Genomic DNA, 25,864 nt, shown 5'->3' with positions numbered 1-25,864 from the left:
TGGGCTCCCAGAGCCCCACTTTCTGAGCTATACTACAGGTATTACCTGAACCTCATCAGGTAATGCAGAAAACCTGGTGATACGGGAAACGAGAGCTCAACAACTACAAAGAGCCACGAGACAGTAAATCTGTTGCTGCGTCCAGCAGACCTACCTCCTGAGATGTTCGGATGGTTCCTCTCAGGTCCCCTGTACTAGAGTCACCCCAAATAGTTCTTCCCAGGGACAGGTCACTGGGCACCTCCTCTCAGGCAAGGTCATGACGCTTTAGGCCTGCTGCCCTGTGCGGCCACTCCTCTGGTCCCAACCTGTGCTCGGGCCTCCCTTGCTTCCTACCTCTGCGACTTCAGTGACACCATTGGCCCCTGGGAGACTCAGCCAGAGCTAACAGCTGACACGTGGAGATGGTAGGAAGGGGAGGGCCAGTGGTGCCTGGGTCTGGGCCCATTGCCACTGCCCATATCCTGAGAGCTCTGATGGGGGCCAGGGGCCAGCTCTTTTCTCACAACTGGAGCCAGCCTGGGAAGCCAAAGATGAGGGCATGGGGAGGGCAGGGAGAGGTTACTGCCCTCAGCCTCCCTCTGCCTGCACAGCCAGCCTGCTCACGTCCCCGACCTCTGAGCTCACTGGGACTGGGGCTGAGAATGACGAAAAGGGTCCCCTAACTTCAGGCTAACACCATGGTATGCAGCTTGGTGCGCACTAGCTTGAGTACCCTGGCACGCTGGGCGGAGCAGCTTTGGCTGGGCAGTAGCACTGCTGGGGACCTTCATCTGTGCCCCTTGCCTACCAGATAGATGCGCCTTTCCTCAGGCAGGCGGTGCTGTGGGGCTTGGCCAGTAATGGTCAACGCAACAAGTTCCGGACTGTTTCAACCTTCCTGTTTTACCTTAAACAGCAAAGACCTCCCTATTCAGCGGAAAAAGGGAAAGGCATCTTTCATTGCTGTGAAATACTTCTGGAAGGACGCTAGGCCCAGAACTCTAGGGTGGTTCCCCCAAGAACTGAATTACAGGGAGAGAGCAGATTTCCTGGGAAAATGGAGCCCTGTGCCTGTTTCCTGGGCTCCCAGGCAAAGCAACTGGAGCTGCAGGCCCAGTTCTGGGTGCTGTCCGCTAACGCCCGGCCCAGGAGCACAGGCAGACCCAGGCAGGCCAGGGCCATGGGTGGGTACACAGCCTGGTGACGGGCACACTGCCCAGCAGGACGTCACGTGGGGCCACTGCCTCATGGCTGAGTAGGCCACACGAGGTCACAGAAACCTCCTGGGTGGGACTCCCTCTTGTACCCCAACTGTTTACAGCTCAAGCTCTGGATGCCCCCTCGGGGACCAAGGGCTACGGAGTCTGAGTCCGAGTTCAGCGAGCGAGTGGACTGGCTCCTGAGCCTGTTTTCTCTGAAACGAAGCTAAGGCCTGCTTTGCTGGTTGTGGGGATTAAAGTAAGGTAATGGACACATATGCCTTTGACAGAGTTGGGTACAAAGCTGCTGCTTTTCATTATAAAGCCAAATGGAAGTTGTCAGACTACCCAAAGTGGGGCAAAGTGGGGCTGTTCGTGGCAGCAGGACAGCTTCCTGTGATGCCACAGACAGGGGTGCCCACATGGCTACACTTCTGCTTGTGCCACCCGTTCTGTGTGCACGGCCGCTGCTGCCTGGGACAGACTCCCACCCAGGCTTGGGGCAGTTTATCAGGGGCCAGTCCTCTAAGGGCACCAAGCTGGCAGCAGGAGTAGCAGCTGTTGGTGTAGCCTAGCCCTTCTGCTTGGCAGACTGGGAACCTGCCAAAGAGGGAACTCGCCCAGAGAGACCAAGGAGTGGCCCCAGCTTGCTCACCTGGTCCAAGCTGCCAGGGCCCAGCCAGATTCAAGCGCATGCCTTCCTCAGTACAACAGCCCTGCACCTCTCTGCAGAGTCCAAACATTTTCATGGGCTCAGCTCTTAACACAGGAGCTTCTAACGGCGGACGTGTGAGGGAACAGGAAGAAGCGGACAAGGGTTCCAGGATAAGGGGGTAACCGGTAGAAGTTGGAGGGATGATTCTACCTTGATGCCATCAACCCATTGAGATGGGCAGAGCTTCCGGAAAGCCCGTGCTCCTCGAGCGACCTGAACCCCGTGCCTGTCAGTGGAGCTGTGCCCAGTCCCTCCCCAGGATTCTGGGAATCTTGTCCCTGAACGGAAGAAGGCCGGCGGGCACCAGTGGGAGGAAGACGAGGCTAAAACTCGCCTCCCCAGGCTTGTAGGGCTGCGCTGGGAACTCACGCAGGCCTAGTCCTGCTTGTAAGCTGGTGTGGGGGGGGGGGGGGGGAGACGCTCACAGACGCAGGCTTAGAGGAGGCCCACACACAGAGGGAGAGAACATTCTGAGGACAGCTAGCAAACCTGGGGGGCCCTGATGTGTCCACAGGGAACAAGAAGCGCTATTCTGAGTTGGTTTTCTAGGGCCCAGAGAGAGCACGTCAGCCGGAAGGGTCTGGGTTCAAGCTGACTTTATTAGGTCCAAATCCAGCTGGAGGTGGCGAGGTGGCCCACGTGTGGGGAGCTGACCGAGCGAGCCGTGTAGTGGAGGGCTGTGCTGCAGGCAGGCTTGTGTTCAGTGCCTTCTTGCCTAGTGTCCGACAGCTTGGAGGATTTCCAGGGCCAAACAAGCCACTGTACTATTGGCAGACGAACTGTGAGAAAACCCAAAACAAAACCCTTAGACGTCTCTGGGGTAACGTGCCCCCTCTCTCAAAGGGGCGGGTATGTGATGGGCCAGCTGCTTCCTAGAGCTGCCTCTGGGCAGTATCTTTGATTCCCAGGCTGTGAGGTGGAAGGCCTTGGCCCACAGTCCTAGTGGAGCTCGGAACAGCCCTGCCAGCACCCCTAAGTGGGGCCTGAGCTCCCGGCCCCGTCACCACTCAACATCTGAAAGCACCTCGGCCAAGTGCACGGACGCTGAACTGTATGGCAACTCAGACGGCAGCCAGACCCCACCCTGCCTGGCCAGGGCCTCCCAAAGGGCCCTGCCTGCAGCTGACTTGTGCGAACCGCCAGAGATCCCAGACCCGGCAAATGCTGACTCTCCAGCTCCACGCTGCCACTTCCTGGCCAATCAGCCAGGAGCTTTGGGATTTTTTTCTCATAGGTGTGGATGTACAATTAAGAGCTTAACATGGAAACTTTGTTACTAGAGCAAACACACATTGAAACGTCTTCCTTAACAACTGCTAGCAAAGAAAAGAATGACCCAGCAGAGTGCCTTAAAGTATAAAATTAGATCAGGGCACACTCTTGACTACACAGAAATGGAGCTGTTGCCACAGAAGACGGGTGGGTCAGTCGGACGGGGCCATGCATCCCTGCTCTGCACATCAAGGCAGGTCTGGTGGCATCATGCTGTCCCCGCTGCCCACAGGGCAGCCCCAGAACGCCCAGTGACTGGCAAACATGGCGCACCAACCTCTGGCAGAGCTGTATCAGAACTGAGAACACTGCCCAGCCACGCCTTCGTCACCCTAAGAAAAGCTTTTCTTCAGCCACCTGAACAAACAAGACAACTTCATAGCACAGCCTCTCACCGAACACATGCTCTGCCTGGTACAGACATTTCAGTGGCTGGAGTCTTGGGCCACCAGCAATGAGCTTTGTTTTGACTCATTTGGTTCAAATGTAGGTCCAGCTCTCTGGAGTTGGTGCATGAGGGCCTGCCGGCTTTGGCCTAAAGGCGGACGGAGGCCCTGCTAGGCGAGGAGGCCCACGTAGACCGGCTGGGGTGGGGTCTCGGGCCACCCCCCAAACTTCACTCGTCCCAACACTCCCACGGCCGCCTCCGCACAAATCTGCTCATAGTGGCGTCATCACGGCTGCTGGCACAAGGCCAGGACCCCTGGGTGTGGACATCACATGCTTCTCACAGCACCTTACACCACGGGGCTCAGCAGGGTGAAGGGGACCCAGCAAAGTCGGCCTGTCCGTCCCCTCTCCTCACAGGAGCCGTGGGTAAGAAGGGGGGTGTGGGGAGGCCAGGAGAGGGCGTCCTCGTCCCCACCCCATCCAGGACTAAGTGCCAGGAGGTTGGTCGGAGCAGACCTTCACAGACTCATCTTCTCAGCAATGCCTCAACCACGCATTTTTCTCCAAATTAACACCCATCCCAAAACACCTGGAAGCAGATTTCATAGAACCCTGTGGTTCTGAAAACAGAAATGACTGGGAAATGCCAGGCACCATGCCCAGTGAAAGCCAGGGACCCCTCAGGAGGTGGGGTCTTCTCCCTGGGGGGGGACAGCCGCTGGGGCTCAGGAGACAGTGGCCACCACAACCTCTGGCCACACCACAACCTCCCTCAGCTCTGGGAACAATGGCCTGAGGGGGGAGGGGGGAGTGCATTCACTGAGTCATTTGTCACACGTCTGGAGCCCCCACCACCTGCCAGGCGCTGTCATACGCAGTGAGCCATTACGCAGCGGCAGCGGACTGAAGCCTGGATACCTGGGGACAACGTCCCCTTCATCCCATGCAGTTTTTCTGTGGTCACTTGACACTAACATTCCAAGTAAACTAAGACTTGTAAACCCTACCCCTCCCATCTGCAGCCACCTCTCAAGTTCAGGGGGCATGTCATTGTGGGGTGACCCACATGCTCCTGGGTGACAAGGCTGCCCTGGTCCACGCCCCTCACTTCCAGGATGTTCTAGACACACTGTGGAGCCGAGAACTCGGAGGCTGACCTAACCTCACACTGTCAGATCCTGGGTGTCAGTCTGTTCTATAGGCTCCAAGTTTTCCCTCTGAAGATCTGACCAAGGAAGGCAGCTGGAGGGCGGGCTGAGCCCCCGTTTCTACCCCAGGCTGGGCCAGGCCTCCAGATCCGCTGCAAGGTGGCGACAATGATGCCCCTGGGCCAGGCTGCTGGCGGCCGGGTACTGCCTTTCTCATGAGGTTCATCACATCTCGCTCCCACCTGGTCAGAATCCACTCTCCCCTCTCTGTTCCGTGTAGCTGTTGAGTATTGCCTTCCTCAGACATTCTACTTTCCTCCCTCCTCCTGCCGACCCCTCTCACCTGCATAGTGGGGATGCCCAGGGGGTGGAGGGGCAGAGTGGCCCTCCCCACACTGGGAGGAGTCTCAGTGGCCATTAATAGGCTGGACGATGGTGGTCCTGGTGTGGGGGGATAGGAGGGCAGGAGGGGAGACAGCATGTGGGTGAGAGTGTTTGCTGAGCTCAACAGACGGCACTGCCCCTCCTGGGCCTACTTACCCACCAGCCGGGGCCAGCCACTCCAGAGCCTGCAGGAGGGTGTCTGCATTCTTGAGGCTCTCAAGGTGCTTCTCATTGGAGGTGATCTGCAAGGGAAGGAGAAGAAAGTGGTCAGCTGGCCCATTTTGACTCGTCCCATTGGATGGGCACCCTGAGTCTCAGGCGACCTGTGGCATTGGGGACGAAAGACATAAATCTATATCCCAAGGAAAATTAGAAAATATTCTTAACTGAATGAAAATGACTAAATAATATATCAAAATTGGTGGGATGCAGCTAAAGCAGTGCTTCAAGGGAAACTTATAGTATTAAATGTATAGTACTATATTTAAAAAGAAGAAAGGTTTCAAATCAATAATCCAACATTTCATGTTAAGAAATTAGAAGAAGAGCAAGACAAACCCAAAGAGGGAAGGAAAAAAGAGCAGAAATCAAGAGTAATGTGATAAATGTAAGCCCTAATATGTTAGTATCTGTGTTAAATATAGATTTACCAAATACTACAAATAAAAGACTAATAATTTTCAAACTGGATGTAAACAAAACACAATTATATGCTGCTTACAAGAAATATACGAGGTGTGATCAAAGAATACAGTGTTTAAGTAAAAATAAATTATTACAGTAAAAGACACATTGCCATTAATCCCCCTTCAAACACACTTATCCCATCGTTCTTGCCACTTTCTGAGCAGTTCTGGATGTCCTCTTTCGTGATTGTCTTTAGTTGCACTGTCGTGGCTACCTCGATATCCTGAATCATTTTGACTTTGGGGAAGAGCCAGAAGTCAACGGTGCCAGATCCAGTGAATAAAATGGATGAAGACACATCCTAATGTTTTTATTTGACAGAAATTGCCGTACCAGAAGCGATGTGTAACACGGAGCATTGTCATGATGGAGGATTATTTATGGCACACTTTAAAACACACTTTTCCTCAACCGTAGCTCACACCTGACTGCACTGAACAAGTTGAAACTTGTCACACACTGCTACTAAGGTCCGATGTGCCACTTCCCATATTGAAAATCCCTGCCTTTCCGTTGGATGGCACTTGGCAGCAGCATTCACTATATTGTTTGATCGCAACGGAGAGGCTCCGTGTCACACATTGCTTCTAGTACAGCTATTTCTGTCAAATAAAAACATTACAGTGTGTCCTCATCCACCTTATTCACCAGATCTGGCACCATGCAACTTCTGGCTCTTCCCCAAAGTCAAAATGACCATGAAAGGTAAACATTTTGAATCAATTCAGGACATCACGGTAGCCACGACAGCCCACATCTAAGCAATTCCTATCAAAATCCAAGCAGGATTTTTTTGGTAGATATAGACTAGCTGATTCTAATATTTGAATCTACAAATCTTAGGAACTAGAATAGCTAAAACAATTTTGAAAGCAGAATAAAGTTGGGGAACCACACTACCACACCTGATTTGAAGGTTTTTACTATATAGCTACAGTAACCATAATGCTATAGTACTAACAGAAGGATAGACACAGAGATCAATGGAATAGCATTGAGAGCCCAGAAATCAAGTTTTCACAAATGTGCAAACTTGAATCGAGGAAAGACAGTCATTTGAACAAAGGGATGCTCATATGTAAAAACATGAACCTAGACACTTATCTCAGATTTATAGAAAACGTAATCCAAACGGATCATAGATCACAGATCTGAATGTAAAACATGAAACTATAAAACTTTGGGAAGAAAACATAGGAGAAAATCTATGTGAAATTTGGTACATTGATGAGTTTTCAGAGACAATACAAAAGCATGATCCCTGAAAGAAAAAATGACAAATTGGACTTGATCAATATTACAGACTTTGCTTTTTGTAAAATCCTGATAAGAGACTATAAGATAAGCCACAGACCAGGAGAAAATATTTGCAAATCACGTATCTGCTAAAAGATTTATACAGAACATATAAGAAACTCTTAACATTCAACAAGAGAGTAACCAACCGAATTTTTAAAAATAGGCAGAAAATCTGAATAGACACTTCGCCAAAGAAGGTATATGGGTGGCAAATGAGCACAGGAGAAGATACCTGATATCATTTGGCACTGGAGAAATGCAAACTAAAAACTGCAATAGCACTACATGCTTAGCAGAATGGCTAACATTCATAAAACTGACAATAACAAATGCCGGCCCGGATAACAAAAGCTCTCATCGATTGCTGGTGGGAACGCAGAACAATACCGCGCTCTGGAAGTAAGTTTGGCAATTCCTTATAAAATTAAATGTAATCTTATCCTGCAGCCCAGTAATTATCCTCTTAGGTATTTGCCCAAGTAAACTGAAAACTTATGTCCGCACAAACACCTGTATACAAAATTCTGTCGTAGCTTTATTCATAATCACTAAAAAGCGAAAAGAACCAAGATGGTCTTCAACCAAAGAAATGGAAAAACAATAAGCATTCATGCACTGCTTGGTATATAGGTCTGATTTCATTTTTAGAATGAGATATGAGTAAAGATAATCTGAGTAATTTTGAAAAGGTAAGAGTCTTAATTTGCTACATTATTTTGTCCCCTGGCATCAGTTTTCTATAATTAGTCACGTTCGCAACATTAGGATTTCAAGTGGCTTTAAAATGAGTGGGCTTTGGCATGAATTTCTCCTTACTCCTAGAGTTTGTTCTCCTCTTAGGCCCTTGAAGGTTATAAATGAAGATGGAAACCAACTTTCTTTCAGAAATGTTCTACTTTATCTACCAGACAATAATGCTTTTAACCTGTTTTCTTGGTACTTAATCTTGCTTAAAAACTGAATTGTGGGTCTGCTCAAAAGCCATCCCACCTACTTCTCTTTCGAGCTACTTAAGCTGAGGATGCTTTGTGCACACTGAGCCCTGTAGAAAAATATCCCTACTTATTGACTGTCATCCTGAATTCATGGCTAAGTGACTCTTGGAGAACTTCTCATGGCTGGGATTACTACAAAAGCCATCACAGAGCATCTCAGCGACTCTTCAAGAAAATAAATAATGCAAAGGGGAGACTGGTGAAGGCTGTAAACACAATACCTCTTTCCTGTGGTTACTATTCTCATCACTGGCAGTAATTCTCATAAGCCCAGACAAGCAAACTCAATCTTATTCCGCAATAAGGTGCAATAAGCATAAGTTCTGGAACTCTAAGTGTCCATGAGTGGATTTCATAATTTCAAAACATCAAATGGCAGGTGTCCGTTTCCTGCAAACAGTCGTGTCTGGCTCACATTTCTCTGCGTTATAATGGAAATATATCAACCAAATGTTGCGTGCTAGTGACTATCTCATGCCGCCACGCCATCTGAATGGTAGCTGTATGGCTAAAATTCATCAGAATGGAAACATGAATTTTACTAAATGTGTGCAGTTCACCTGGTAGACAGGAATCACTCCAAACATGGGGTCTTTAAGGAAAAAATTATTTAAAAGTTGGAAGTCTGAGCTTAGAGTTAAGATCAACTTAGAAAGATAGTGCTTCCACTTCTGTTTAATTGAGGATATATATAAAAGCTGATAATGTACTTTGGGTAAAAAGACTACTTTATTCAACTCTCTGCTCCGGTCAGTTTAACATGGTGGCCTGTCCATCAGCAACCATGCATCACTTGGGATCAGCAAAACATTGAAAATGTCCTAGCAAATCATCCCTCAAATTCCCCACCAGGCCCACGAATCGTAAGGTGGTGGCTTTGCACACAACCCCCTGGCGGGACAGAGTTGGGGCTGGCTCCTCTGGGCTTCAGCTTCCCAGATGCAGACTACCACAGGACCCTGACACCGGCCAGCTTCCTTGCTTTGCGTGTGAGGCTGGGAGGAGAGAAAGGACAGTGGCTTGTCTGGGGCACAGTGGCCCCTGAGGGACAAAGCCAGGCCTGGTGCCTACACTCCTTACCTACAGCCTGAAAAGAAAGTGTGAATCAGAATGTTCTTTCATTTTCTATCTTCAAGGTACATCACGAATTCAGGCTCATAAATATGGCTCAGCCGCATCCTCAAGAAGCTTATTAAAATGCTCTGGTATGGGCTCCTCTATTTGGAAATGGTTTCGGGTACGGAGGGTAAGGGCAGGCCACGGGACTTCGTTTGTGAGCGTGTAGCAATATATGCCTGTATCTCAGTGTTCCTGAACGTGTGTGGCCAAAAACAGCCTACTCCTGAGCGCCTCTGGACAGGCCCAGGCAGCATGGGGAGACCAGAGGAAAACCAGGGCTGGAGCCGACAGCGGTGAGAGGGCCCAGGTGCCTCTCGGCACGCCTCATTACAGACACACACTTCACACAGGTGAGGATTATGTTAATTCCGTGGTCTTCAGATCTCATGAATACAAGTAAAAACAAGCAGGTGACGATGACAAGTCTACTTCAGAGAGTTTACGTTTCAAAAATAAACCTATCCATCCAGCCCCTGTATTTTGTGCTCCTAACATATACTTTGCCTTCTCCTCGGCTGAGGGTTTTATGTTACTTCAAAGCCATGTCTGCCAGTTGCGTATCGAGACCTGCTATCTCCCTGCCCTCAGACGCCGAGTGGAATCTGGGGAAGCAGCGCCGGTTGGTCCTCCCTCCCCTCCTGCCTACCTGGCGCTCATTCTGGGTCTCTCCAGCCTGGGTCTCACCTTTCACATTCCGATTAAAGCAAGGCCATAACGACACAGGCCGCTCTGCACCCAGGCCCACACATTGATCTCGTCCTCCGAGGGACGCTGAGTGCACGGCGGGCGGAACGGAGTCATTCCCATGCATGGCCTTCAGTGGCCTCATGGCCCCTGTGACTGTCGGGGTCCATGGAGAAAAGTCATGTTCCTCAGCAAAAGTCAGTGAGGCCCCTCTGAGCAGGGCTAGTAAGCAGGGGGCTGGGCCGAAAGACACCTAGAGATGTCCCTAAGGATTCCTGTCAGCAGGGGGGGTTCCAGCTGGAAACTACACTGGGGCATCTCAAGGGCACAGGCAGGGTCTAGCAGATGAGGCAGGCCCATTCACAAAGCCTTGCTCCTCTCGATTTGGCCCAGACCCCCGCGAACACAGGTTCTCTGGAGGGGACAGAGACATTGCACTAGATGCCCTGAACAGAATAAGGAAGACGCTTTGTGTCCAAGTGACCACTGTGGAGGATTCTGCCACGCTCTGTGGGAAGCCCAGTTTAGCTTTAACTCACCGTGAGACCCCAGCAGCACAGAGGCCCAGGGAAGGGTGGCACCCGGAACATAGCAGCTCCTCAGGTTGAAGAAGGCCAGGGCAGGACAGGAAGGAAATGGATGACCAGCTCTTGTGTGGGCAAAACTAGCAAAACCTAGGTTTCAGCAGAAACTGTTGGGACTCACCTTGGTCCAGAGGACTAACTGAGCCAAGAGACCTTGGACTAAAAGAAGCGTGGGATTTGGGTCATTACAGGACTCTAACATTTCCAAGCATCTGTGGTGTTCGGGAACAGCATTAAAGTGTTCAAACATATGACAACCTTGAAAATGAAGTATTACTACGCTCATTTCACAGAATAGGAAACAGCTTAGCAGGGCTCATGTGACTGGCACAAGGTTACCTGGCCAGCCAGCAGTCCCACTGAGATGTGACCCGGTCTTCCCAACTTTAAGAGATCTTCCCGAGAGATCACACCCCCCTCACGGGCCTCCCAGACCCTGCACAGCTGTTGGCTGACTGGCTGGCTAATAACAACTGACTGACGGAGCGGAGTTTCACTTCCAGCTCCACTGCCTCCATGCTGGCGGCCAAGTGTAAAGGCTCACCCACTCTGCTGCTGGGTGGCCCCTGTAAGTTGAATGGCATCCTTTGCTCCCCACGATTGTTGATCCTCATCATTTGCAGGGGGACCAAGGACCTCAGACACAACCAGGCGTTCCAGGTCCTGACCGAAGGAATCTGTGGGTCATACGTACTGTCCAATACACACTTCTGATGTGGAGACCACCATTCATTTGGCACCAGAAGGCACCGCAGATGGAGGTCTGTCTGTCTTTCCTGGTGAGGGCAAGTGGATTAAGAGTTTGCTGGGTAGCTACTGTGTGCCATTATCTCCTGTTCTTTTCAGAGTGGCCATATGGTCCCACGTTAGAGACGGGGTGAGGGTGCTGGTCAGTAGCGGAGCTGGGATGGTGACCCAGGTCTGGGTCACCTGATGGAACATGGTAAGAGCCCAGGTCCCTGCTGGAATAGGGAACGGCTCAGCCTGCAGTGCTTCAGACACAGCCTCTTGAGCTGGGGTCAGAGTGGGGAGCACTCTCCTCTCAACTGACGTTCCCCAATTTGGGAAGGCAGCCAGCAGAGGACGATGGGTGGCGAGACATAGCTGAACTCTCAGATTGTACAGGCAAGGTGACCTCAGTGAGAACACCCCCCTGTGGAAGGACTTTCGTCTTTCACTTGACCTTTCTTGTCTCCTCCTGGGGTCCATCTGCTCCTCTACCTGGCTCGACACCCCCCTTCTCCTCTCCTGCCTAAACTCCTGTCCATACCTCTGGGCACCTGATAAATCCTTAGGCCATGGAAATGACCTGCAGAGGATTTTAGTGTTTTTCTTTTTCACCCCATAAGACATGATTATTTTCTAGAAGAAAATTATCCATACCTACCGTCTTCATTTTAGGCCAGCCAATTCTCTCGGCTCTCGGTGGAGCAGTAAAAATACCCTTATTGCCTAGAAACTGTTCATAATTACATTAGTTTCTGGTCATTAAATCCAGTAAGTTTTGAGTGTTGACTATAATATAGCTGGTTTGGGAAATCTTTTAGGCCTGATCCAACTAACTAACTACAACAGCCAGGTCCAAACTAAGTGAGGAGAAAACAGTTTTAATTGGCAAAAAATTACGATTGTGGACCTCTTGTGGATATAAGCATAAACCAGAGGTTGGCCCAAAGAAAATTCGGGTGAAATATGGGATCAGGCCATGTCGCTTTCCCCAGACGACCCGAACCAAGTGCTCAGAAAGGCAAACATGAGAGAAGAGACTTCCGAGGCAGTGGCACCAGGATGTCAACCATGGGACGCGGCTGGAATCACTTCCCCACAAGGGAACATATTCAAGGTCGTAGCCAGCCATGGTGTGATGGGTAAGTGTGAGAACGCGGGTCATAGGAAGTGAGGAACCGGGAGTAGATATTTGCACACTTGATCCATGCAAATGTCAGCCGATCTTAGGAATACCAACTGCGCTCCTACTGACATGTCTATTTGTCAATGGAACCACTGAATTTGGAGTTGTGCGTGTGTGTGCGCATGTGTGTAATGGTGGGGCTTTGAGGTGGGAAAGAAGTAGATAGAAGTGGATTAACACTGCCCATTTCCAGCCCTTTCTCTGAACTTTCTATCACATGGAGGGGTGAGAGGGGGTGAGAAGGTGGCGGGAAGTAGAGTGAGGTCAGTTCAACAAGGCTAAACAAGACCCACAGCCCCCTCCTTCCCTCAGGTCGTCACTCGCCCAAGTGAGGACTCTGTCAGCCACTAACCCACTCTGCTGTGACTCAGCCATTATAAATAAGGACAATCAGGGAAAGGCTCATAACATCATCTTAAGTAAAAAACATAAAATATAAAAGCATGTGGAACATGACTGCAACTATATAACAGGAGGTACTAACAGGAGGTGCTGTAACAAGTATGGTACCTCCTGAGTCTGAAGCCTCCATATGAGAAGAAAATGACGGCCCCCGTCCTCAGGGCCGAGGCCCCCAGTCTAGCGGCGGGGGGGGGGGGGGGGCAGAAAAGGAATCGCAACCATACATGAGATGCGTGCACATGAGAAGCTCTCTTGGTAACTGTAAAGGGTCCTATAAATAGTAGTTGGTACGATTCTGGAGTCGAGAACACAGGATATATTGAACACCTACTATGCGCTGGACCCTGTTTAGATTGAAGGGATATGGTGTAGGGAGGGTGTCAAGTCAGAGCTTCCACTGTGAGAAACACACTTCCTGGGACTCAGAGGCAGGCACCTCCACGAGGCACACCATCACCTCAGCAGCCACCTCAACACGTGTCAACAGGTGGACAGGCGAAGCTGCAAAGCACAGCTGGTGGATACACCTGAGCTGAGAGTCTGTCGTTGCCTCTTCGCCTGGCTCTGTCCTCCCGACTTCACCTTATCCTGCTCAGACTCTCTATAGAGACATTAGGGGCCGCGGAAATTTCCTCACATTGATAACAATTGGGAGGAAAGTAAAATGAAAGGAAAATTAAAGCACATTTTGTTTCCATGGTTAAAGCCATCAGGCACCAATTAGTCAACATGTAGGCCACATAGGATAGAGACTGCTGGACAGCTGAACGTTCTCCTGGTGGCTGTTATTTTTGTTGAGGGACTTGATCAAATATTGAAAGACTGCATTTAAAAACATTTCAGTCATGACCACTTTGAGACAATGAGCAGTTCGCCCTCCCTTCCTTCAGGCCAGACCACAGAAGGAGGGAGGGGAAGGGGGTTCAAGAAATCCCTGGATTTTCCCCTCAGAGAGACAGGTCAGTTGTCAGCTGACCCCAAAGCATCCGATATGCACAGCTGGGTGGTGACAAGGAGCTACATGGGTGGTAGAGGTGGGGGGTGGACCTTGGAGGCTCCTAGGAGAAGTCTGCTGACCCAAACATTCCCGCTCTGGGGCGAACCTGACGGACCACACAGAGCAGAGCAGAACTGGAGTGCACAGGGAGCTTCCTGGACACGCGTCAAATTGGCCTTGGGATAAACTTAACTGAAGCCAGGTCTCAGAGGCTTCCGGGGCAACTTCAAAGAGCCCGGATATTCTTCTATAATAGGCTTTGGCAGGCTGAGCTGGCCGACCTCCAGAGGACTCTGCCCCTCGTCCCTGTGAGGACCCAGGTAAGCGGGAACAGTGGCTATGCTGGTGACAGGATAGGGGTTAGGGTCCTGGACTCAGGGGAGCTGTGACCACCACGTGGCCATCACTCACGTGGCCTTCGGGGCCACCCTGGGCACTTTAACAGGGATGCCAGAGCTTTGGTCCAACTGTCTCCAATGGGTGGGTCGGAGCCTCTAGAAAAGCCCCAGTTTGGCTGCAGGCTCCGCTGGCACTTCTCTGTGGAGCAGAGGGACACAGACAGGGCCTGGCAGCGTCGAGGTCCCAGAGCTCCGAGACCACGAGAGACTCCCCAGCCCAGGCAAGCTCCTTGGGGCAATTTTCAGGGACAGGCGTCCTGGCCACAAACAGGCTAGATCATTGTTCCTCCACATTTTCCATAAGGACTCATTGTCCAAGGTCGAGCCTTTGGAAGCCTAAGAGCTTATCCAAGAGGAAATCCTTCAGTGCTTTCAGATGAGATAGAGTATTAATGACTTACAAGTGCTTCACGAACCCGAGTTCAAATGCAAAAGTATTTTAGGAGGTTTTCACTGAACAGAGGCAGAAAAATAAACTGAGAAAAGGATTTTACCAGAGAGGAGAAAAGGAGAACTCCTCGTCCTCCTGACTGAAGTGTTGCTACGCCTTTCCCCAAACAGCCTCCCCTTCCCTCCCGGGGCCTTAAAACTACTGCTCCAGTCAACATACACAGAGCAGAGGCAATGCTAACGGGTGAGTAGTGTGTGTGTGTCATGTGTGTGTGAGAGTGTGTGTGAGAGACTGTGTATGTGTGTGTGTGAGTGTGTGTGTGAGTGTGTGTGAGAGAGACTGTGTGCGTGTGTGAGAGTGTGTGAGACTGTGTGTGAGTGTGAGAAAGTGTGAGTGTGTGTGAGTGTGTGAGAGTGTGTGTGTGAGTGTGCATGAGACTGTGTGTGTGAGTGTGTGTGTGTGAGAGAGAGAGTGTGTGTGTGTAGTGGGGCTGTCTGGACATCTAAGCAGAGAATGTAAGCCTTCTGGCCACCCACCCGTGTAGCCAGGTATATGTGTGAGTAAATGTGTGTAAGTATATGTGTGTGTGGGAAGCAGTTTAAGATTTTTTTAAAACTCGCCTTAGATAGCCTCATTTATTCTGAAAGAGGGACATGGTTGATGGCAAAAAGGTAGCAATTCTACCTGTGGGTTACCACTAAGTTCTGCGTGACATTTAGGTCTTCTTTACGGTAACTGTAGTGAAAAGTCCTTTACATGTGTTACCCCACTGACCTCAGAGCTCCTCATTAACAGATGAGTAAGCTGCCATCTCAAGAGGCAAAGGGGCAAGCCTCAGAACCCTTAATGTCAACTATCAAGTGACACTGAGGAAAATGAAGAGGCCTTCAAGTGAGGAGTCTGACAGCTGTTCTGTAACACACAGTAAAAACTACCTGCTCAAATCCAGGCCCCGAGTCCAGAGAGAAGAGGCGAGGAGGACGCATGGGCAGATGGGGAAGGCCAGGAGAGGGTCTGAGGGCCGGGGCTGGACATTCAGATTAGGTCCTCACTTCACCCATCAAACTCCACCCAGCTGAGGGTCTGTGACTTTGGAACAGGCCCCTGAGTGCGACCATGTCCCACTATCGTCCCCCCCTCTCCGGGACCCAAAGAATGGCTCTGCACTTTTGTGGGGTCTCAGTCCTCAGAGTCAGGAAGTCTAAACAAAGATCTTAAGCCCTGTCCTTTTCCTCCCCAGTTTTTCTTTTATAGCTTTTGTTATTTTTCTCTGAGCATGCAAAGATAGGCGAGGAATCCACACTCTAACGCTCAAACTTCAGCCTTTTCCCCCTGGATCCAAGGTAGCCTTGCGGCAACATTCGCAGCTGGTCATGGTCAATGCTAACACACAATGAGGCCTTACTGTGGGCCAGGAACCGTTCTGAGCACTTACAAAGGAATTTGCTCATTTACGTTTTTAAGGGTTCAACACTATTAATGTCCCCCCATTTATACAGGAAGATATTATAGCACAGAAAGGTTACATTTCTAAGGAAGTTAGTAAAAACTTTAAATAGAACAATTGAAATTTAAATCCATAAAATGACAAAATCTGAGAATATAGTGCATTTTTAGTCTTCTAGTTATTTTTGTATTATTAAAACAACGGGTAAAAATTATTCTCAGTAACTTTGTTTTCTAAACTATATACATTATTTCTTTTTAACCATCTATATCACATGTCTTCTTTACCTAGTTGATATAGGGCTTACAAAACTTTTTTTTTACGTTTTTTATGGGCTTTTTCTATATACTCACTTTCAGTCTGTCTTTATATATTAATTTCTAACAGCTTTCTTTACTGAGGCTTAATAGACATGATAAAACGACACAAACCAAAGCTGTACAATTTGCTAAACTGTAAACCAATACCACAAGCAAGAGGGAGAATATCTCCATCACCCCCAAAGTTTCCTCCTGCCCATTTGTAATCCTTCCCTTCTTCTCCTCCCCACCCCCACTTCACCTCCAGGAGACCACTGATCTCCTTTCTGTCACTGTATACTTTGTAGTTCATAAAATTTCATATAAGTGGAATCCTACAGTGTATATTCTTTTTGTCTAGCTTCTTTCACTCAATGTAATTATGTTGAGATTCAACCCTGGTTTAGTAGGTATCAATAATTCATTCCTTTTTATTGCTGAATAGTACTCCACTGTTTGGATACACCAGTTTATTTCTATGATCACTTATGAACTGACATTTGGGTTGGTGCCAACTTTGTGCTATTACAAATAAAGCTACTCTGAACTCTCACACACTTCTGGAGGGAATGTCATTACTACTTCTCATGGTCTTCATTCCTTGTGTAGATGCAGATTTTAATCTGGTACCGTTTTCCTTCCATCTGAAGGGCTTCTTTCAGTGTGGGTCTGCTGGTAATGAATTAATTCTTTCAGCTTTTGTATATCTGAAAATGTCTTTTTTGCCTTCAGTTTTGAAAGATGTTTTTAGCTGGATATAGAATCCTAAGTCGACAGTTTTCCTTTCAGTACTTTAAAGATGGTGCCTCATTGTCTTCTGTTTTGCATTGTTTCTAAAAAGAAATATGTTGTCATCCATCTCTTTGTTCCTTTGTATATAATGTTTCTTCTTCCTCTGGCTACTGTAGAGGTTTTTCTCTGTATCACTCACTGGTTTTGAGAAATTTGATTGTAATGTGCCTGGGTTTAGTTTTCTTCATGCTCCTTGGGCTTGGGGTTCACTGAGCATATTGGATCTGCGGGTTTATACTTTTCATCAAATTTACCAAAATTTCTACCACATTTCTTCAAATATTTTTGCTGCCTGCGCCCCCCCCACCCCCACACCCTTTCCCCTACTCAGGGACTCCAATTATACATATTTTAGGCCACTTCAAGTTATCCAAAAGCTCACTGATGCTCTTTATTATTTTTTAATTCTGTGTTTCATTTTGGATAGTGTGTATAACTGTGTTCAAGCTCACTCATCTTTTCTCCTGCAGTGTCTAATCTGCTGTTAATCCTCTCCATGTATTTTTCATCTCAGACAGTTCCATTTGGGTCTTTAAAATTATATTCATGTCTATCCCTGCTGAACTCTTTAAGCCTAGAGAATATAGCTAGAATAACTTTTAATTCTAACTAACACCTGCTAATTCTAACACCTATGTCAGTTCTGAATTTGTTTTGATGAATTGTGTTTGTTTCTTTGCATACCTTGCAATCTTTGATGCCAGATAGTATGAAATTTGCCTTGTTGCTTGTTATTTTTGTATTCCTGTAAGTATTCTTGATTTCTTTTTGGGGGGGTTGGGGGGATGCAGTTGAATTACTGGAAACATTTTGATCCTTTTGCATTTTTGATTTGTTGGGTGGGTCTGGAGCACTGCTGAGTCTATGGCTAATATTCCCCACTACTGAGGCAAGACGTTTCTGTACATTCTACCCCACGCCTTGTGAATCATGAGTTTTTTTCAGTCTGGCTGGTGGAAACAGGCACTATTCCTGGCCCTGTATGAGCACTGGGCATTGTTTCCTTTAATCGCTTTGGATGGTTCTTTACCAGGCCCCACACACCTAACATGATCAGTACTCTATTGAAGACCCAATGGGACCATCTGTAGATCTCCAGCGTTCTTCTCTGTGCAGCCCTCTCCTCTCCGGTACTGTGTCCTGTGAGCTCTAGCTGCCTAGGTCTCCCTGGGCTCTCAGCTCTGTTTCCTTGACTCAGGGAATCTTCTGGATGCCACATCAGTTCCCCCTCCACAGTCTGTGGCTTGAAACTCTCAAGGCAGGATGCTGGGGCAATCGTCGCATTCATCTCTTTCGGTACTGTCTCTCAGGGATCACTATCTTTCACTGCCTGAAGTCCAGTGTCTAGAAAACCATTGTTACACAGCATTTTTTAATTCTGTTTGTTTGTTTGTCTCGTTGCTTCAGTAGGATGGTAAATCTGTGCCCTATTACTCCCTATTTCCCTGCAGTGGAAGTGCTCACGTATTAATTTGTAATGCTTACATGTTCAAAACTTATCTAACCATTTCTCTATTGTTGGGCATCTGGAATGTTTCTAGTTTTTCCTTTTCTGTGCATATGCGTTAATTAGCAGTGTATTTTAAGGGTGCATAGCAAGGCAGACAGCCAACATTACACTATGCTGATGTTCAGTCACAGTGGTAATAGTTTTCTTCAAAAGGCATAGATTAATTATCTTTCAGGAAAAAAAAAAAAAGGCCTGGGGACTGACTCATGGATTTAAAGATGGGTGGCAACCACAGAATCTTAAATTCTTACTTATGAGAGTATTCTGGCACAGATATAGCCAAATTAATTATAGGCCTTAGCCTAGAATATATGACTATAAATACATTGAACCAGAATAAAAATTTTGGTGGGCTTGATTCACTGCCATTCACTTAGATTTCTGAAACGTCAGCAAGCAGTGCAGTAAATTGCATCCCACGGGGCTGGGTTCCACGTTGAGATTGCTCCAATTTGGTAGAATTTCTCTGTATTCTGTAACTCATAGCCTCTTGTGCCTAGGACTTCTATCTATGTAGTGGCAGAGAAGGTGAAGGGTGAGGGGAAAAGAGGCTTCCATCATAGCTACCTGACTCTGATACCTGGATGCAGTGCTCTGTCCACTATAATTCTGTGTGGGAATGTCTGAACTCAGAGGCCCACATCCCAATGGGGCCAAGGAAGAGTGAACCAGGACAACCCACAACCCTCAAAAGAAAGACATGGGCAATTGTGACCAGCTGGTGGTGCTTGGTGAGCGCCCTGGAAGAAGCCACTCACCTATTACGTCCTATAAAGAGTATTAGGAGAGTGATGTGACAAGGCAGAGCTACCGAGGCGGCATTTGCTGTTTAGGCTTTGGGGAGCATTAGGTGAGTGATCCACCATTACAGAGGAGACTTGGGACGTTGTCCTCTTTGCCTCCTGCCAGGTTAGAAACAATTTGCCAGCTGCAAAGAACAATGTAACAGCACTTTGTCAGGGGTTACAATACAGCATTGGTACGGGTCTTGCTTTTGAAAGTATTTGCCTTATGTGACCTGATATTTAGGTGATTTTTGAAGCAAACCATTAAGTACACAGAAACAAAACAGTAGATCAAAAGATCAAACTTAAACAGATGCCTACAAGATCAAAGCCCTTGTTCATCTTCTCTCGCTGCAGGAGAGTCTAGCAGAGAGAGAAAACATTTCTTTTGAGAAATATTCTTTTCAAAGGAAGATTAGATTCCGGCTTTAAGAGAATGGCCAAAGGGCGGGGAGATGAAGGGTGGGGGAGAGTCAATAATGGCAGCCAGAGCAAACCTTTCAGCGACTAGTCCAGACAAGCTGGTGCTCCCATCAGATAGATGTCTGAACGTGCATGAGAGAACAACCCACTGCTGGCGAACTGGCTCAGAGCTTTCCTAACACCTGCAGGGTCCAGGTCTAGGTCCAGTGTGATGCCATCTGCCTAGGAACTCTGTGGCTCTGCTATGCCCTCCAATCAAGACTGACACAGCTGCTGCTGCCATCGGCCCCCAGGCAGAGCAGGTGGTAGTGAGCTGTCCTCACTGGACTGGGCTTTGCCATGGCTGCGTTAGGGAAGGGACGTCAGTGCAGAACGAATCGAGAATCAGCCACTTAACCTACTTGGGAAGCCCAATTTCAGAATTCCACAAAGGCTTTTCAGGACGCCACAGAACACGTGACAGATCAGACTACTGTCGAGCCACGAGGGCCTGGCTTATTGTCTTAGGGAGGAAATGGGCTGGAGAAGGTGTGTCTCTGAACGGCAGACACCTGTCCCAGCTGCTGACCTCCAAGTGTACGGGATTCAATTCACTGAGTAGGTTAATTCATTCATTCTCCTACAGTTGTCTGATGACAGGCTTGGCGACTGTAATCTAACCCCAATTTAACAGAAGACTCCTTTGGCAGAGCTCAGAGGAATCCCTACGTTCTGACATCTGGGCCTTCGAGCCTGCACTCCAGGGCAGACCTCTCACTTCAGATCTCATCTGGATTCTCAGTCTGCCCCAATTCCAAGTGTTGCAATGGGCCTGGCTTCTCTGGACCAGCCCAGTCCCGGCTCCAGGCTTTACACCCTTCACTTGTGACAGAAAGAGAATAAAGGCTGGTGACAGACTCCCAGAAAGGCACACCTCAGGGCTGAACAGCTGTTTGCTTTCATTCTTTCTTTCCAAAGTATATGACAGAAATTCAACTACATAAAATCAAAGTCTGCATGGACACAACCAGTATGAACAGAATCAAACGGTAAGTAATCAACTGGAAACATGGTGGCAACCTATGGCACAAAGGTCTTGCTTCCCTAGGAGAGAGCACCTACAAATCAACAAGTATATGGTCAACTCAAAAAAAAAAAAAAAAAAAAGACTGGGCACCACATATGAAAATACAGTTCACAAGAAAGGAAATTCACATGGCCTTTACACAGGAACTTATGCTTACTTCTCACTTGCAGTAAGTAAAATACAAATTAAAACCACCGCAAAATCCCCTTTTACCCTACTGGTTGGCAAAGATAAAATAATTTAGGAGGAAGTGAGGAAGAAAGGGGCAGTATGTACAGTGAGCTGCCATTTGTGTACGGGAGGAAGAGAATGGACAGCCAAGACTCTCTCACATAGGCACGAAGCATCTCTGGAGTGACATCCAGAACGATTGTAATACTGGCTGCCTCCAGAGGGAATCTGGCGGCTGGAGAACAGGACTGGATGGGAGGACACCGACACATTGACTCTACATGCTTTGTATCACTGAAATTTGGACATGAGATTGCCTTAAAGCTGAACTCATTTTGTCAACACCTAGTGGAAGACTATCTTGCCTGGGACCTCGTTTTGATGGACACGCTGATGTGCCAATCTGAGTGAGAGGCTCTGTATCGCGATGGGGGGGGGGGGGGAGAGAGAGAGAGAGAGAGAGAGAGAGAGAGAGAGAGAGAGAGAGAGAGAACAATTTCCTTTAAAAAGGTAACCGATTGGCGCATTACTGTTTGTGAAGTTCTTTCAGACATTCTCTCCTTAACTCCTTGTAATAAGCCTCTGAGGTGGGCCTTATTTTTATCTGTTTTTCAGAGGAGTGAGTGAGGCTCGTAGGCAGCTTTCTTGGGCCAGGGAGAGAAGTTCTAGAGCCTGGATTTGGCACTCAGTTGATCTGGTAGCCACACGGGGTTCCTTTTTCAGATCTACCCTACCCAAAGCTCTGAGGCCACTAACCAGCCATAAGCCATGGAGGAAAGCAGATGATGGAATGAGTTAGGGCAGCCGGAAAGCTGAGGCTGTGACAACCAGCAGAGGCTGCCTGGGTGCTGCCCCAAATTTTATCCAGATCTTAGGAGGAGGAGGCAGCGCACATGGTAAAGGGAGGGAGAAAAGCTTCTCCAGAGCCCAGGCAGCACCTTAGGCTACAGTCACGGCCATGGCTAAGGAGGAAGGGCGGCTGGAGCCTGGCAGAGAGAGAGAGGGCCCCAAGCACATGCTCAGGAGTGCCCCAGGAACACAGATTTGGGGCAAGGCTTCCTATGGAAACCACAGGGCACCTTCCTTCTACTCAAAGCTCAGGCCTTCTCACACCCAGGGCCCTCTTCTCCGTCCATGTCCTCCCTCCCTGCCTCTTGCCTTCAGTGCCTGTGCGAGGCCTTCACCCTAGGAGCGACAGTTACCCAGGAGGCAGAGGTCAAAGCACTCTCTGACCAGCGACACCCATTGTCTTCACTCCACTGTGCCTCTCCAGGGCCCTGACACTACAAGGTCTGGAGGCTCAGACTGTGTCTGTCTCCATGCATTTGTCTTGGGACGCACAATTCACGCAAGGTTCACGCAAACTGTTCGTCAAATATGGCAGAGAGGTCGACACAGAAGCCCGTGAAAGTTCCCAGTCAGCAGGCACTTCCCGCACGTCAAAGGGCCTGACAGTGACTCTAGGAGCTGGTGGCAGAACCTGGTGAAAATCTCAGTGGGACACAGGAAGGTCGGGGTGGGGCGAGAAGCTGGGAGAAATAATACAAAGGCAGCACAAGAGGTGAGGAAAGTCACCCAGCCGGCAAGGCCAGCAGGTGGAGGAAGGTGAAGGAAGTAAGGGGCTTAGGGCCCTGTTTCTCCTAACAGGCAGCAGAGAAGTTGTTCCTGTCTAACCTGGTGGAAGGAGGGAAGCAGGACGGAGCGGCAGAGAGGGGATACAGTTTCCTGCTGGCTCACGAACTGAAATGACGTGGAAAGAGAAAACAACGCAGCTCCCTCCGTCTTCTGCCCCTGGGATATGGATTTCGGCTATAAATGGAATATGATGCTTATCTTTACATTGATTTTTCTTGGTCCAAAATTCAGAAACAAAATAAGATCAAATGGGGCCCCCCACGGAGTGGAATTCGGTTTGTGCAATTTCACTCTGCAAAGAGCAGGACACAGGGCTGTGACGGATGAAGGAGGACACACTTCAGACTCACCGTTCACCCCTGAGCCATTAAAACTCTCTGGGGGTTTGAGAACTCTTCAAACACAGGACTGATTTTTCCACTAGAGATTTGGGTCTTGTGGAAGCAGAGATTTTTCTCTTAACCAAATACTCACAGTGAGAGCCTCACACCCTCCGAGGATGATAGTAACACTCACCAGAGTCTAACTAAACATACGAATCAGAGTCATCTTGGAAAGTACTGCACTGAGACTGAAGTCATGCTTGTTCATAAAGTTTAGTCCAGAATCTTACTATTTCCCAGGGCTACACGGGGCCCTGGAGGACAGGGCGAACATGGCTTGGTTTCCTCAAGTGGGTTGGAACTTCAGGATTTTGGTCCTGTGAGTCGGTGTAAATACAATATGATGGGGTTAAACGTCTCGAGAGTCACCTTTAGGCTGCTTGAGTCTGAGGTGGGTGTGAAAAGACTAAAAGGGAACAAACACAGTGATTTCTTTGATGAGATGAGAATTATAGTAAAATTCAGTCTGAGTCCAATCATTCTTTTGTGGGGAAACTCAACTTCCAGTAACTTTTCAGAGAAAAATATGAAACACAGCATGTAGTGGACAGCTCTGTGACCATGAAACATCCATCTCCCACACTCCCCTTCCTAAGGGAGCCCCGGGTTGGTTCAGGGGTGCATTCCCTGCCCACAGGGCTTGCCTCAGGGAGGCTCTAGGGCTCATTTCTGACTGGTTTGAGCAAATCCTGCTACGCTGCTTCCCAGCCAGGGCACTGACCCGAATCCAGACACTGAGGCTTCAGGGCACATGTGCTGGGGGCTTCTGGGAAAGGTCCCCTGTCTAAGACCCAGGCAGGACGTAGAGAACCTTAGGAGGGTCTGTCTGGGCATGACATCTAGACCTGCTGCTAATGTCCTGCTGCCGCCCAAGAAAGCGGCTCATGTAGGAAGCGACTGGAGCAGGAGGGGCGGGGAGAGCCGTGGGGCCTCCTGCACCTCTGGGCTCCCTTCTGTGGCGGTGCGCACTTACTGCAGACGCCAGTCTGACTCGGAGCTTTTGTGATGTGCTCTCACGTAGCTAACAACGAATACATGACCCTAAGAATGCTTTGAGGGCCCCCGACTTACTGTATTCCAGTGTGTCCTCAGCCAAAGATCCGCCCAGCCCACTCATGAACCCACCAGGTGGCTGTTTACTCAGAAAAGAAACTGTCTTCAAAGTAATTCCTTGAAGGGCAACAGTTTCCAAACTAGCCTTGAAATGTTGGGATGGTCAAAGATGGCGAAACTTTGGGTCCCATGTTGTTCCGGTTTCCAACAGAGCAAGCACCCTGTCTGACCATCGGGCATCCACAGCCCCAAGCACACTGTGGGTATGTGTGTGGGGGGGGTCACTGGAAGCTGCTGGGCAATTCCTGAGGCTTTCCACCTTTTCTATGATACCTGTGTCTCCCATGCATTTAAAAACTTGTAAACAAATTATTAACTAAACTATTTTGTTTTGCTATTGCTGTTGTTATGGCAATGGTAAACTACAAACTGAAACTGCTCCTAATTTGGAGTAACACAACCATCATCTGAGCGCACGGACCGTTTTAAAATCGTGACTCTTACTTACTGAGATTACTGCTTCGGGTATTAGAGAAGACACTGCACTACAACGACCGGAATACATGATTAACTCCCCGAAGGCGACTCCAGCCTCTGAGTTCTTAATTAGATTGTACAATTATCTGGACCCAACACCCACTAACAATAAGCACTGCCACACAATTCCCTCAGAAACTTAACATTACTGGATAGCCACAAAAGACAAGGTGAGTTTAGTATAACTTTGGTGCCTGAACAGAAACATTTTACGCTGACGAGAAGCCAAGGCCGAGGTGAATTTTCACAAGGATGAAGCCCGCGCAGCATCCTGGGGATCCCACAGAACCCCAGGTTGAAGGTGGCCGCAGTGTACATGGCGGACAGAGCAGGAGGGGTCCTGGGGGCATGTTCATCAACCTCTCCTCACCGTACAGAGGAAACGGAGAGCTCAGGTGTGCAGGACAGAAGCCCCAGGAAGGCAGTGAGTCGGCCCGACACTGGTCCCAGCCCGACCCTTATCTTCACTAGGGGAATCATCTTTTGGGGCAAGGTCTGGTGAGGTCTCTGCTGTATCCATCAAGGGACAATGATGGTGGTCATGGGAGGAAGGGAGGGAGGGAGGGAAGAGGAAGAATCATGCTGGGGAAATGGAAAGTGAACACAGCTGTGACACCTCGTCCCACACTTTTCCCTAGGCAGAGGCCTATCTGCAAATGGAGCCTGAGACAGTAAGAGGGGCAGATGCTATCATGTGACACCCACCTGCCAGGAATGAGCTCTCTCCTTGCCTCATCGAAACCCATAGGTCCTTCAAGGGTTCAATGTCTCCAGAAATTTCTCTCCCTCCTAGTGCCTCCATGAATGCCTGCCGTGCTTATCAGTACTTATTTGCTGTTTAATTTTCTTGTGTGTGAGCTCTGAGATCCTGGATTCCTTCTGGAATCCTAGGCCCTGCCTCTCTGCAACCAGGCATGCCTGGTGTTAATACCTGCTGTGTGTGTGTGTGTGTGTGTGTGTGTGTGTGTGTGTGTGTATGTGTGTAAGGGGGCGGGTGGCTTCTTCCTGCTACAAACACTTCGAGAGCAGAACTAAGGGTGTGTCTCCACTTTTTGGTTTGGAGACTGATGCCACACCGTGTGAGGGTCCCATGAAGGTTTTCAGCACATTGCACTGGCAACGGAGGGGAGAAAAGGGTGTTGATGTCGGACCCTCTTAAAAGAACTGACAGACCGTTCTTCCTTGGAACATTCCAACTTGAAAGT

The 25,864-nt window shown here is 48.8% G+C and overlaps 1 protein-coding gene across 1 annotated transcript in view; it reads right to left on the bottom strand.

Annotated features, from left to right (window-relative positions):
* Window positions 1-25,864, bottom strand: part of ULK4 (unc-51 like kinase 4) — a 650,099-nt gene that overhangs the window by 259,787 nt on the left and 364,448 nt on the right. The window contains exon 36 of the mRNA XM_074312876.1: window positions 5,247-5,332. Within this exon, the coding sequence (XP_074168977.1) occupies window positions 5,247-5,332 (86 nt within the window). The remainder of the gene's footprint in view (window positions 1-5,246; window positions 5,333-25,864) is intronic.

The sequence above is a fragment of the Rhinolophus sinicus genome, linkage group LG10, assembly GCF_036562045.2.
Source record: "Rhinolophus sinicus isolate RSC01 linkage group LG10, ASM3656204v1, whole genome shotgun sequence".
NCBI classification, from domain to species: Eukaryota; Metazoa; Chordata; class Mammalia; order Chiroptera; family Rhinolophidae; genus Rhinolophus; species Rhinolophus sinicus.
The sequence above is the reverse complement of the archived record's forward strand: the minus strand, read 5'-3'. Positions and strand labels throughout refer to the sequence as shown.